Consider the following 15,626-nt stretch of genomic DNA (forward strand, 5'->3'; position numbering starts at 1 on the left):
TCCTAGGTTTGTGGTTCTGGAAAAGCTCCTTAACCACTTTGGAATTCATTTCCTCATGTTTAAACTGAAATATGTAGATTGGGGTACCAGGGTGGCTCAGTCAGTTGAGCAACTGACTCTTGATTTTGGCTCAGATCATGATCTCATGGTTCATGGGTTCAAGCCCCATATTGGGCTCTGCTGCAGTTTTTCTTTTAAAATACTGACTATATATTGGCATCTAATTTTACTGTTCAAATATTCTTGAGTCAGCAACCTAAAAATGACTACATCTATATGTGTGTGCGTGTGTGTGTGTGTGTACACGTATCTATATGTGTGTGTATATATATATATACACATGAATATATGGGTGTGTGTGTGTGTGTGTGTGTATACATATACATGCTTGCCCATTTGGAAAGTACAAATGAAAAATATGGCTTTGTTTCAGTCTTAATGCATTGTATAATTAAGCTTTTGGTCTGACTCAATATATTGGTGATGATAAAATTATTCATCCTTATTTACATATTCTGGTTTGAATTATTATTAAAAACATACATGTATCTATGCTTTTACATAAATGCTGAATCAGTTCCCATAAACCTGTAAGTAATATTCTAAATTTCAGGGAAAAAATGGTATGGAAAACAATGGCATAATTCCTAAATAGTCTTTGTAAAAGTGTTTTTAAAAGATTTTTTTAGGGGCGCCTGGGTGGCGCAGTCAGTTAAGCGTCTGACTTCAGCCAGGTCACGATCTCATGGTCCGTGAGTTTGAGCCCCGCGTCAGGCTCTGGGCTGATGGCTCAGAGCCTGGAGCCTGTTTCCGATTCTGTGTCTCCCTCTCTCTCTGCCCCTCCCCCGTTCATGCTCTGTCTCTCTCTGTCCCAAAAATAAATAAACGTTGAAAAAAAAAATTTTAAAGATTTTTTTAAAAACTAAAAAACTTAGAAAAATGATTATGGAAAATTTCAAGCCTATATAAAAAGTAGAGGAAATAATGTAATGAATTCATGTGAAACCATCATCCAACCTCAATAATTAGACTTAATGACACATTTTGTTTTATCTATAGTCCCACCTATTTCCCACCCCAAATCATTTTTAGGCAAATCTCAGAGATCCTATTATATTTTTTTGATCATATTTCAGTTTGTATTGTAAAGGGCTTTTTTGAACGTAACCACAATACCATTATCATGCCCCAAATAATTTAACAATAATTGCATAATACCAAATACTCAGTCAATGTTCAAGCTTCACCAATTGTCTCATCATTTCTTACTGTTTATTTGTTTGAAACAGGATCCTAATAAGAATTCATACAGTGCTATTAGTTGATATAGCTCTTAAGTATCTTTCTCTGGGTTACTCTTTCATCTTTCTTTACAATTTATTTGTTGGAAAATTAAAAGAAAAATAAAATCTAGTGACTTGTCCTGATGGGTTTCCAACATCCTGAACTTTGCTGATGACATCCCTATGGTGTCAACTAGCATGTTCTTCTGTCCCCAGTATGTCCTTTGAATTGGTAGTTAGATATAGAGGCTTGATTAAATATAATTCAATATTTGGGAAGTATACTTCATAGATAGTAGTATGTATTCTTTGAGGAGGCTCTGTATAATGTAGGCAGCCAATGAAGTCACTTCCTAGACCCATTAATTCATTAGAGGTTGCAAAATGATGGCATTCTAATTATGTTGTTCCTTCTTCATTTACTGGCTGGAATAATTCTGTAAAGAGTAACTCCTTATCAACTATTTAGTTACCCTAAGATACAGCTCAAATAAGAAAGGCAGAATAACTGCTGATTTGCTTGTTTATTGGTTTTCAAAATGATGAGTTGTTTTTTTTTTTTTAATCATCCTTGACAAGTACCTTTATGACTCCTGGATTTAACTTATTGGAGATATTTCAATCTATTATAATTATTATTCCTGTCAGTTCTCGAATTGCCCCATTTTAAGCCAGTAGAAGCCTCTTGAAGTCAGCTCCTGAATGCTTTGGAAACAATCCTGCTAGATTTTGATGGCTTATTTTCTGGTATGACAAAATGTTCCGGGCTTATCCTATACTTTTCCTATTCCAAACCTGGAATTTCTCTAAAAAGTGTTTCTGTTTCTCTAAAAAAGTGTTCATCTGTTCTTTCTGTATTATTTGTGAATAAATGCCCATCATATTAATGTAAATTTAAAAAGAAAGGAAACCTTAAGTTGATACCTCCAATCCCTCAGAGAAATTGTGAGTTCTACACATCTCTTTCCATTTATGGGTTGACATGCCATACTCAAAAAGGAAAAAAGAAATAATTTCACATTTGAAAGCATCTATTTGTTTTTTTTTTTTAATTTTTTTTTCAACGTTTTTATTTATTTTTGGGACAGAGAGAGACAGAGCATGAACGGGGGAAGGGCAGAGAGAGAGGGAGACACAGAATCGGAAACAGGCTCCAGGCTCTGAGCCATCAGCCCAGAGCCTGACGCGGGGCTCGAACTCACGGACCGCGAGATCGTGACCTGGCTGAAGTCGGACGGTTAACTGACTGTGCCACCCAGGCGCCCTGAAAGCATATATTTGAATCAAGTTGTAAACATTCACTAGAGATTTTGGGGTTTTAGGATTTAGTATGACTGTCAATAACTAGCTTTCACCCAAACATTCTATATGTTAGGTAATATATTTTTTTCATATGAAAGCATTCCTCTATTTCTTTTGTTTTGAAAAGTATGTGGATGGATGCTTTGTGTACAGAAATTTTTATCAAATCTGAATCCTTTCAAAGACCCAAATGTAACTGCTAAGTCAGAATAAAGATTATTCTTTCCCTTTCCAGAGTAGTGTTTTACTGCAGGGTCTTTACGAAAAGTGATAGTAACAGTCTGACAAGTCTATTTCAGCAAAAGGAGCCATTGATTAGCTCATTCCCCAATTGTCAGGATGTATCATTTAAGAAACAAAGTTCTTCAATCCTCTCATTCCTAGAGTAGATCTAAATTTTAAGGCAAATACTGAATAAACCTAGCCTTTCAATGTGATGATAGCCTAAGCCTTCCAAACCAGCATAGACTGAACATCCACTCACCACCTCAGTCCAACTGACTTTCTGGAATTAACCAATCTATCATAGTGCTAAAATTCACATGATCATATACTAGAATTTGCCTTACCAAGTACTGTGGAATACTGTACTGAAAGTTATAACTCCCCTCTACCCACTATACCACCTCCCCTTTAACGAACAAATTTGTGACAAGTATTCTTTGTGCATTACAACTATCAACAAAATAAATTTGGATTAAGTGGCAGTAACATTAAAAGTAAATTACATACTAAGGCAGTTGTATTCATAAAATTAAAGGTTTCAAACACACATGGTTATGAAGTACATTAAATTTAATATTTCTGACATAGACCATGCCCACATCCTGTCTTTGGTTCTTTAAATAACTTTTATAGGTTGTTAGGATTTTTGACAAGGAAACTATTTCAATAATATAGGAAAATGTATAGTTAAGTAGTACCTTAATCTTAAAAGTTATTCTAAGAACTCTTAAAATTCTAGATCTGACTTACTACTTTTGTTTTAGTTCATGAGGATAAAAATATTTGGGTTTTTTTTAAGCTTTTGTTTAAATTCCAGTTAACATACAGTGTAGTATTTCAGGTGTACAGTATAGTGACTCAGCACTTTCATATTACACCAGTGATCATCACAATAAGTGCATCTTTATTCCCCATCACATCAACTATTTAACCCATCCTCCCCCACCCACCTCCCTTCTGGGAACCATCAGTTTGTTCTCTATAGTGAAGGGTCTGTTTCTTGGGTTGCCCCCCTCTTTTTTTTTGTAACATAGACTTAAATAGATGTATTTGCATGCCAGATATTGTGTCAAACATTTGCTGGTTATATTTAAATTATATTTTCTTAATTCTGCTTTGTTTCCTGTTGCTATTTGCTGTCAATTTTGCTTTCATTAGCAACAGCTGTGGAGGGCAGTCTTTAGTAAAGTGTTTTGAATCTAGTCTTAGCTTAGTTTACCCTCTTATTTGGGCAAGTACCAATGGCCAGCCTTCTCATTTGTGTCCTTACATCAACTATTAGATCAACTATATACCAAGGGCAGAAAGAATGGGAACCATTCTGTTACCTATTTCTGCATCTTTGCTTATTTTTCTGTCCTTAGTGATTTCTCATAATCAGTGTCACTGTGTACACTGTGTTTCCTGATGTGTGTGTTCTCATCTTCTCTGTTTTCCTCTGCTTACCTGCCTTCCATCCTTCCCCTCTTCCTTCCTTCCTCTCATTTCCTGCTAAGCCTCCTTTCAGTCACCCTTTCTGAATTTGCCAAAGTATATTTTTACAGTTTATTGAAAGCTTTTCTTATTCTTGTTTATAATGTTAGAGTCTGTGAGTAGAATAGTTTTGACAGATGGAATCATATAGGCTATTGGTAACAAAAATAATTCTGATAGGGGTTTGGGCCTATTTAATAGTGTACTCTTTAAAAAATCATGAAACTTTCTCCCTGAGAAATATATACGTACAATTTAATTTATTTGGGTATACACAGAGCATACACAGATTCAGGAAAGAATATAATACTTAATAATAATAACATATAACACATGATAGTTTATAAAGTATTTCCAGATCTATTGTATCTTGTGAAAAGATAATCTTATAAGGCAGTTAATTTTATAATTATCCCCTATTATTAGCTTTAATTACAATTGAGAAAACTGAGGTCCAGAGAAGTTGTCTTACTTAGAGCTAGTGACCAAGCCAAGTTATATACCAAAGTCTTCCGACTTTCAAAATCTACACTCTTTTTTCTACACCATGATACTGAACCACTTTCTACTTTCCTGATTCCCTTTATTCCCCACCCCACCCCACCCCCGCCCTTTCTTTTTCTTTCTTTTCTTTCTTTTCTTTTTTTTTAGGGGAATGGTTGGGTGATATGGTTGTTCTATTTTGAGGTTTTTTAATGTTTATTTATTTATTTTTGAAAGAGAGGGCACAAGCCAGCGAGGGGCAGAGAGAGAGAGAGGGAGACACAGAATCTGAAGCAGGCTCCAGGCTCCAAGCTGTCAACACAGAGCCTGATGCGGGGCTCAAACCCACGAATCATGAGATCATGACCTGAGCCAAAGTTGGTCACTTAACCAACTGAGCTACCCAGGTGCCCCCCACCTCCTTTTATATTTTTCTATTCTTTTTATCTTCAAGCTGTCCTACGTCTATCATAAATTTAATTAACTTTTATCATTTTAGTTTTCATTCATCTCAGGAGAACCTGGTTTAGTTAACTGCTACTCATCAAATGTTCAAAGCATACCATATTCTTCTGATTATAGCAACAGAAGTAAATCCCTGTAACTGAGATTTAATTATTCCTTATTTTTTTTATAATAGAAACTCCGAGAAAAACAAAAAGCTGTACGAGAAAGTCATGGTCCAAATATGAAACAAGCGAAAATGTGGCGTGATTTTGAACAATTGATGGAATGTAAGAAACAGTGCTTTCTGAAACAACAAAGCCAAACTTCCATTGGTCAGGTAATTCAGGAGGGAGGAGAGGACCGGCTGATACTCTGAATTCATGTGCCATCGTTTAGGGTTTTAGTCGATGCTACTAGATGTAAGCATAATCCCATAATGTATTTCTCTTCTTGAAAATGATTTGTACAACATTTTGCTTTCAGATTAGCCATTCCCTATTAAGTTTTCTTGGAAGATAAGATTAAGGTAGATTTAGGTTTTAAAGTTTTTTAAAAATAAAAACCGCTTTTATTGTTTTGCTTAGTTTAGATATCAGTCGTGTCGTCTGAGTTTTATGAGACAGGAGACTAAGTTTACTCTCTGTAAATGTAAACATATGTCCATTAAGAAGCATGTAGTTTTTAAAAAATGTAATAACCCAATGGCTTAAAGTTCTTCTTAATCTTTTTTTAACTTTAGAGGAATCTTTTAGGAACTAATATCTCTTGTTTTGAAGAAACATTTATCTGAAGTTCAGCAATTCCTACAGTTTCACTTCAGTTTCTCTTTCTTCTGTAAAATTCAAGAAAATTTACTATTTTGAATAACATACTTGTTCTGACTGTATGATTTAAAAGCAAATAAAACTTGGTGCACATGTCATGGCTATTTGTTTTTGAATTATATAGTTGCATCAAAATTATTTTTTAAGTATTCATTTTATAGTATTGTTTGTTTATTTCTGTTTTTGAGAGAGAAAGAGAGTGTGAACAGGGGAGGGGTAGAGAGAGAGGGAGAGAGAACCCTAAGCAGGCTCCACACTGTTAGCACAGATCCCAGTGCGGGGCTCGAAATCACAAACTGTGAGTGAGATCATGACCTGCGCTGAAATCAGGAGTCTGACGCTTAACCAACTGAGTCACCCAGGTGCCCCTCATTTTATAGTATTGTATTAAATTTAAGGATTAGTTGTTATTTTTACCCAAAATCTAACAGTATGAAAAATAGTCATGGAATATAGATATTATCATGTGCTAAAAAGTTAGCATAGGATTCCAAGTGAAATTCAAGAGTCCAAAGTGCTTCTAATTTCTGCTTCATTTGGACAGGGTACTTGAAGGTTTCTTTGATTTTCCCTTAAAGAAAATTATTAAATTCACATACTACCCTTAACTTCACTTCAGCTTCATTATACTTTTTTTAATGTCTTCCCTTTAGATTTGAAAACAGATTTCATATTATTAGCATGTGCATCTTGGGTTAGTTCTTTGTAGCTATCCTAGGGGTGGCGATGAGAGGTGAAGAACATTTCAATGAAGAAAGTTGTTTCAGGGCGCCTCGGTGGCTCAGTTGGTTAAGAGTCCGACTCTGATTTCAGCTCAGGTCATGATCTCATGATTCGTGAGTTCAAGCCCCACGCTGGGCTCTCTGCTGTCAGTATAGAACCTGTTGGGATCCTCTGTCCCCCTCTGTCTCTGCCCCTCCCCTGCTTGCACACGCTCACTCTCTCTCCCTCTCAAAAATGAATAAACATTAAATGATTTTTTTTTAATTTTTAAAAAATTGTTTCTACCCTGTGTGGAACATACAGACTTGATTATGGCTTTGGATCTCTTTGTTTCCAAGTGTGTTCCTACTTTTACTTTTTTGTTTGAAAACTCCTGGTTATCAGAGAAACATACCAGCACAGAGATTATTGGTAACTCTAGCAGCTATGGCAAGAAGAGATGGGATCCCTCAGAGCAAGGAAGAACTTACCAAGAAAGTGTGGAAACAAACTTCGTTTAACAAATTTCAAGAAAAAAAAAAAGAAGAAGCATTTTAATGTTTTATGTGGTTTGAATATGGTACTCAGGTTACTTTAGCCTCTCATTTGGGCAAGTATCAGCTACCAGAATACCAGCTACCATTTGTGCCTTTGGATCAACAACTTGATCCACCAGATACTAAAAGAGGAAAGGCTGTGTTTCAGTGTGGAAGCAAACCTTTCTTAATTCAGTCAGTTTCTGAACATTGAGGTAGACGTCTTTGTTCAGTATTGGCTACTGGCTTGTTATTTTTAAGCCCGTAGCAAGTGATGTTCCTTTAGCCAGAGTATGTATTCCTTTGCAAATATTTGAAAAAGACTGGATGTCCTTCACAGAAACAGCATTTTATTCCCCTAATGAAAGTCAGCTTGTAAGGTTATTAAGCTTGGTGATTAATTTTTTTAGCCTTTACTGTCTTTGGTGCTCTTCCCTTAATTTTTATTTATTTTTTTTTTTTAATTTTTTTTTTTAACGTTTATTTATTTTTGACCCAGAGAGAAACAGAGCATGAACAGGGGAGGGTCAGAGAGAGGGAGACACAGAATCTGAAACAGTTTCCAGGCTCTGAGCTGTCAGCACAGAGCCCGACGCGGGGCTCGAACTCACGGACCGCGAGATCATGACCTGAGCCGAAGCCGGCCGCTCAACCGACTGAGCCACCCAGGCGCCCCCCTTAATTTTTAAAATTGTTAATGACAGATACTCCAAGGAATGCTTATAATTCTTTTTTTTTTTTTATTTTTTTTTAACGTTTATTTATTTTTGAGACAGAAAGAGACAGAGCATGAACGGGGGAGGGTCAGAGAGAGGGAGACACAGAATCTGAAATAGGCTCCAGGCTCTGAGCTGTCAGCACAGAGCCCGACGCAGGGCTCGAACTCACAGACCGTGAGATCATGACCTGAGCCGAAGTCGGCCGCTTAACCGACTGAGCCACCCAGGCGCCCCGGAATGCTTATAATTCTGATTTGATTATTGCTTGCCATCTTATTCCATACAGAAAGAGTGTGTGGATTAAACACTAAGGCAGCTCCAAAATCACTTTATTAACTGAGGCAGAGCATCATTATTACTTCAAGAAAAGCAAATTGAAAAAAAAAAACACCCTAAAAGTACAAAGTTATTTATAGTTTTTATGTAACATTGGACATTTAGTAATGCATCTTAATGGGTTTTCTACAGTGACTTTCCACTCATTTTGTGATTTGATTGGAACATTAAAAAGCTTTGACTATCTCTGACAGTTTTTGACAGCTGGCACTTCCAGAAGGGCTTATTATGTTTTTCCTTCAGGACTAATACTCTAGCTGGCTAATTGATGAGAGTACTTAATCGTTTTGGAAAATAATCTGTCTTCCACATGATGGCCCAAATAAAGGAGAAAAATGTAGCCTGTGAAATCTGCTTTTGCGTTCATGGATTTGCTCCTCCTAAGACTCAGTGCTGCCAGCTGCTGCGTGAAACTGACTCGCTAAACTGTAAATTCCAAAAGGCCACCGCTTATCTTGCTTTCTGTATTAGTTCAGGAAATAATCCAACTTTAAAGGTTGTCCTTTAAGAACCATCTTATAATAGGATAACGTCTTTTCTGTTATAAGTCTATTAACTGAATACAAGATCATGTCTTTTTCAGGTCCAGGGAGTGTACCAGAATGGTCTGAGAGCATTGTTCAAAGGCTTGTGGACCTCAAACCGGATCTTAAGAAATTACAAAATGCTTCACTTTCCTCTTTAGATTAATACTTTCTATCATTTTGCTTTATTTATTTCCATGGGCAGCAATAATAAAAGAAGCCATTTCATTAAACTGTCAAATCCAAATGTATTATTCTGCCTTATTAGTTTATATAACATATATAAATTTTCTGGAAGATTTTAAGCTCTGGTCATTTTCCAAGTATGATTATTCCTTAAGGTTTTAGGCTAACATGATGCAGAGCACTTTTGGTAATTGGAGTAAAATAAAAGCCCAAATATGTTGCTCCAACTAAAAATGTATAAATTTGCTGAATTCTCCTGAATTGAATCTGAAAATACGCAGTAATGGATAACTTGCCAAAGCTGCCTTTACAAAGGCAAAATCAAGTTTGGGTTGAAAATGACTTCGTATGGAGATGTGTGTCTTCTAGAAACCTCTGTGTCATATGCAGGCATTTTCCCTAAATTGGTGACTAATGAGCATGAATCAAAGACTTGTTTCTACAAATGGTTCTAGGCGCTTACATCATTCCCCTTGTTTGGCACAAAGGAGTGTTTAGCCCTAGGGAGTGGGTAAGTAAGCAGCCTGATGATTAACTTTCATTAAACTTGGTTATTTCAATAACTTATCCATTGTCGTAGTGAAGGTAAGATCTAGATTATGTATACAACGAATCCTTCTTTTTTAAACAATCTGTGGCAGCCAGGAGATTTTTTTTAAAGGCACTTTGATTAAATTTGTAATTGTTTCTCCAGCCCGGAGGAGTCACTGGCTTCGCTCCTCCTCCCTTTCCTTTTAATGAGAGCAGCTTAATTAGAGCTGTTTAGTATATGGCAGCCAGGCATGAGGTGAACACTTTGTCTGGGAGGGATAGAGAGGGATCTTTCAAAGTTATCTGTGTATTTTCAATCTTTGTCCCATCTTGAGACAATATTAAGAAGAGAAAGTTGGCTATAACAATCATTTAGTCCCATCCCCTCCTTGCAAAAGAAATAAAAACCTGAAACACAGAATCCAAACAAGTGTTTTGTGAAAGACTTGGACAAACGTGCTTTCTGCTCCTATGCTCCCTCTTTTGGCAAAAACTGGAAGTACTTTCTCGGCAAACACGGATAATTTCACAATTTCCTCTCTAGAATTGCTGAGCGACTTGAGTCACCAAACTTGGTTTACTGCTATGGAAATTCACTATTCAGAATTCAGGAGGAGATTAAAGATTTCTGCTTTTCAGTGAAAGTAGTAGTTTCCACCTCGGTTCAGAGTGTAACAGCAGGTTCCCTGCAGGGCTGCCGCTTGACCCTGCACGTGGCACACAGCCATAGAGCTTTGGAGCTTGAAAAGAACCTCAGAATGAGTCGTGCAATCATTTATTAAACCGGGACCTTCGAGAGCTCTCTCTCAGTACCGCGGCTACTGCAGCAGACCACTTTCCAGCCACAGTAGAGTAACCGCAATGCAGCTCACTCCTCACGAGGGAGCCTGTTTCATTGTTAAAGAGCACCGCCTGATTAGTCTCTTGGTTCTAAAAATGAAGCAAACTCAGATTGGGAAGGAAGTTTTTTTAAAAAACAGCAGTTAGGCAAAGCAAGATTGAACAAATTAACTCCCTGAAGCTTTGTAATCATAATCATGATGATGATGATGATGATGATGATGATGATGATGATGATAGCAGCTAACACATTCTTGGACCCTCAGTATGTACCAGATACTGTCTAAATGCTTTATGTGTATGAACGAATGTAACTCTCACAGCAACCCTAGGAGGTAAGTATTATCACCCCCATTCAATAGATGAGGAAACTGAGGTACAGAGAAACTTCCACAGTATATCACACAACTAATACCTGTGGCAGAGCCAGGGCCCAAAACCTGTGCTCTTCACTATTGTGGTGTAGGTACTACAGTGTGACCCATGGATATACTGGCTGTGTATATGCAGACAGGTTGATGTCCATTTAATGAACTATAATACATGTGAAATTATAATTTTAAAAAATGTGTTCACGTACTATGTGCCTAAAGGAAAAAAAAAACTTTAGTAAATGTTTAAAAATAAACTCTACCAACCAGATGTGGGAATTCTGCTAAATGAATGTCAAGTAAATGCAAAAAGAAATTTAGACATAGAACAAATGGAAGCTGTCTAGGTTATAATTTAAATCTTTCTCTTTCTCTGTGAAAGTGTTAAAATCATATATATCTCTTGTTGCTGGACATATAGATAGACTCCAGTTTCTTACTTTATGAACAATGCTGCAACGCAACTTAAGAGTTGAAATACAATACAATATTAAACAAAACCACAAAATTTATTTAATTTGGACAAATCCAAAATCCACTGAATAGTTTTACAGACATTTCTTGCCTCCCTCTATGAAAATGCCAAAGCTAAATCAAAGAAATTAGCAAGATATTACTTTCTTAATTGGAGAATGAAATTGTAAATTCATTCATTCATTTTTTTATATACAAATATTTATTGTCTTCTGGGTGCCTGACATTGTGCTAAGTGCTAAAATATAAAGTGAACATGATCTGGTTTTGGCTTTCAGAGAGCTCACAGTCTAGAAGACTCTAATACTTTGTAGCAAAAATTTAAAAGTTCTTTTATATGTAAAAAGATCAAGGAGCTCAGAGGAAGAAGCGATTAATTCTGACATGGGGGACTGAGGTAGGACTTGAGCTGGGTTTGTAAGGAGGAGTTAAGATTTTGATAGCCATGGGAAAGGAGGAAGATGTAAAGGCATTTAAGAAAATGGCATGCTCAGGAAGTGACAAGAAGTCTAGTATGGCTCGTAAAGTTACCCATTAGGGAGAGAAAGGAGCTCCTGTCACGTGCCAAGCCCTTGTGCTCTGTAATTTGTGTACTGGGCACCCAGCTAAACTCTGTGAAAAGGTACAATAAATGTGTCAGACACGGCCCTGTCATTAACGGGACTACGATACATTAATTTTTTTAAAGGACTACAATACGTTAGACAGCAGCAAACATACTAAAACCTAATAACCAAGTGCTGAATTCTGTGTTGCTATCGAAGTTCAAACAAAATGGAGATCTAGAGAAATCAAAGAGGAATCAAGGAGGTCTGATCAAGGAGGTCTGATCAAGGAGGGAGGAATGATCAGGGCCTGGAAAGATAAGGATTTGGACAGGTGAATGGGAGAGCATGAGAGGGCAGCAGGGATGAAACCAGCAGGTGCCCATTGGCCCTTTGCTGCATCCAGCTTTGTATCAAGCATATGAAGCGAGAAAAGGCGTGTCCTCTCCTTCCAGGGAACTTGAAGTCTAGTTACCAAGATGGAAAATGGAAAAACGTAACCAATGGTTGAAGTAGTTTACAGCACTGGATTATCAAGTGGGCAAACTGATACACTCTAAACTTTCTGAAAGTGTTTGATATTTCAGAGATCAAAGAAGTTCTCATTAGGAAAATCAGAGATATTAGACTTCCTTACACTCTCCTCAGGGTTTAGGGTCTCAAAGTTTTGATTCAGCTTTTTGGAAGGGGATCAAGAGTTAACAGACCTAGGACGTTCAAAGGAAAAAACACTTTGGGCTGGAACAATTTGGGCAGGCTGGAGAGGGACATGCAGATACAAGTTAACTCTTCTGGCCACAAGGACAGAATGTGACTCCGGGAGGAAGCAAGAGCTTGTGGGGAAGAGGAAGACCTGAGAAAGGAATGCCCTGAAGTACTAGCCAGACAAGGCTGGAGGGAATCAGGAACAAGTTGGAGGTGGAGAAGCAGTTGGAAACCAAACTGCTGAAGGTTTTGAGTTCGTGCAATTCCAAGTTCTGTCCATCGGTGTATGCTAATCGGGAGTTGTTAATATCCCTGCTTCCCTTAGACCCTCGATGAAATGAGAGACTTACATCGTAGAGAGTAGCAAACAGTAACTGCCATGGGAGGCTGTTATCATGGGTAACATGTTTGTTTGTTTTTTTTTTTAATGACAAAGGAGAGGCAATAAGCCAGTTATTTGTTGCTTTGCATTTAGGGAGATATTTTTTACACTAACTCAAAGATTCAGCATATTATTCTTTGATTCAGGTTACAACTCTATGTCATTTCTATCATCACTTTTTTGTTCCATGTAACATTTTCAGATGTGTGAAACAGATTTGATAATTCCAGGGAACTGAGCTTAGAAGCAGTATATGTAAAAGTTACACTTCTGTTGAGAGACATTTTTATAAGTTTATATGATTTTCTATATATTAAAAAATGTGAGAAAAGATTTCAGAGCTGGTGTTTAACTGCACTTGATTTCTTTTTCTTGAGAGTAGGAAAAAGAATTCATTTTTTGTTGTAGTAATTGCCAAGTCACCAAGCAGAGCCTCCATGCTCAAAGAGACCCACTTGCTAGTGACTTTGCAGTGTCAAACAAATGTTCAACTTTTATTCTGACACTTCTTGAAGAATTTGATTGAAACTATATATGTCCAGATAACACTCAGCAAAGTGCCCTTCTTGCATTTGTTTCAAGATATATTTGGAAACAAGAGAGATGACCTTGGATGCAGCTGCTTTTCCAATTTAGGACTTCTCTCTGGGTCTACTGAATAATATTTCCCAGCATTGAAAATTCAAAGGATGGAAAAACATTTTAGTTACTATATGCCATAAGCCCTATGATAGAGGATTTTTCCCCCAGCAATATGTTCTGCCTCTAAAAGAATGATATATTTAGACCACAAACTCTATGCTAGCTTTCTAACCATCTATTTCAAAATACATTCAGGAACACATTTGCTTTTCATCAGAGCGCCTTTTTGTAATCTAAATTGAGCTACCTTGCTTTTTAAAATATTTTAGCATCTAAGAAATAAAAAATATCAAGCAGTTAACCCTTCGCCTTTGCTTTCTGGCATTCAAAATTTGTTTCAAAGCCAGGGTTCATTGTAACTTGATGTAAGATCTAAAAGAAGACTGGGGAGGCTCTGACATCCACAGCTAAGGTTATTGCCACCTGTCCAGATGACAATACAAGTCCTACTAGTCTAACCTCAAGCCCGAAAGCCAAGGCTAGCTTCCAGTCGTATCTACATTTAGCCCACGGAGATGGATGGTTTTAACTGTCATTAAAGTGACATTCTTTCAGTTACCATTATGCATATTTTGGAGGTTCAAGCAGTTCCATTTTTAATTTGTTGTCACAGTCACAGGACAAGACTTAGGTAACCTGTTTGATAAAGCAATTTTACCTTTAAGCAAATGAATAACTAAGAATTATAGTCTTATCATTGTCCTACATGGCATATTACCAGAGATAGTAACATTTTCTATTTTCATATGGTTTCCTAAGATGTTATAGTCAATCAGAGCATTTATAGAGATGATTATGTTGTTGGCAACAGTCTCCAGCATACGCAGTACATGAATGCCCAGTAAAATGTGTTAACATGCACACACACACACACACACACACACACGTAGACATAGAAAAACCATTTTATAATACTTCAAAGGATAACTTGTTCTCAAGGATTCCTTGTTGCTTGATTTGGTATCCAATCAGTTATGTCATCTGTTAGCCACAGGGTGAGTGATTTTGAACAGTCAACAGATTTTTAAAACTTACTACTTAAGATACTCTTAAAGATGATCCGTCCATCAGATAACAGACTGATCTTAAATTTTTAATTGTCATAAATTATATCCCAGCCTTGCTTTGCAGTTTCCTAATTCAAAAACTGGTGACTTTTATCTTTAATCTGACATTTATTCCTTAGTAAAAACAGATTTTTTCCATGGGTGTGGCTATCCTGTATACATTTCCATTATTTTATTGATGTTGAACCAAAGTAATTGCTACAGTCACTGCACTGCCCTAATTAAGTAAATAAGAGTTAATAGTACCCAAACTAATAGATTTTATAGGATAAGCAATAAAGTTTTCTCTTACTGCTGCCAGAAACTCCTCCAACTGCACAAAACTTCTGAATTGTGCTTTTTTAAGATATGAAAAAGGAAAATATGATGATACCTACAAAATACTCCCAAGACCTGTAGTGCTCAAAGAAGATTTTAGTGATGGAAAAGTCTCAGAGAAAAGGTAATTTTATTTTAAATATTACAGAGATTAAATGTGAGTTTTGCTGCATGTTTTCATAAAATATCTTTCAAATATATGTTTTCTCATCCTTCGTCTAAAAACATACAAAACTTTGAGCCAAAAAGAATATTCCTGCATGGTTTGTGGTTATTAAGTCTGTCAGTATGTCTTGGGAGCCCTTTTCTCTCTATCCAGCTCCCCTTATATTCTCAGATACTCTTAAGCAAATCAGAACATTATTGATGTTCAGTAAGTATTCATTGCTCGAGAATTAGTATCTCACTGTCAGCCTTCCTAAGACAGGAGAAATTTCTAGCAACTACAAAGTGAATATATTTCCCTAAACGCTTTTTATCTGTGTCTTCCATAGATGGAATTTATATCCAGCTATCTGCAGATTTATATAGAATCTAGTTTACCCAAATATTTGCAGTACCATCAAATTAAGTTTCTTTATTTTCTTTTTCTTATCATGCCCAAATATCTTACCTTGATCTTTTTGTTACAAAATACAGATGTGTTTATTTAATGAAGGCAGATCTAGTATGTTTCTGGTTCAAACTCATTTTAACATCATACCTTTTTTC

At 36.5% G+C, this 15,626-nt stretch overlaps 1 protein-coding gene across 15 annotated transcripts in view; it reads left to right on the top strand.

The window, feature by feature from the left end:
* IFT81 (intraflagellar transport 81) overlaps positions 1–15,626 on the top strand; it is a 228,095-nt gene that overhangs the window by 182,261 nt on the left and 30,208 nt on the right. For 7 of the 15 annotated variants that reach the window (XR_006707762.1, XM_045458743.1, XM_045458744.1 and 4 more), the window contains 2 exons: positions 5,407–5,550; positions 8,914–9,089. Coding sequence is in view for 9 of the 15 variants with exons in the window: in XM_045458743.1 (XP_045314699.1) it covers positions 5,407–5,550; positions 8,914–9,015 (246 nt within the window). In the remaining 6 variants the exon portion in view is untranslated. Of the gene's footprint in view, positions 1–5,406; positions 6,140–8,573; positions 8,595–8,913; positions 9,090–14,898; positions 15,040–15,626 lie in introns of those variants that run through there. The other 8 variants (XR_006707758.1, XR_006707759.1, XR_006707760.1 and 5 more) reach the window with 5 other exon arrangements.

This window comes from Leopardus geoffroyi, chromosome D3 (genome assembly GCF_018350155.1).
Source record: "Leopardus geoffroyi isolate Oge1 chromosome D3, O.geoffroyi_Oge1_pat1.0, whole genome shotgun sequence".
Taxonomy (NCBI): Eukaryota; Metazoa; Chordata; class Mammalia; order Carnivora; family Felidae; genus Leopardus; species Leopardus geoffroyi.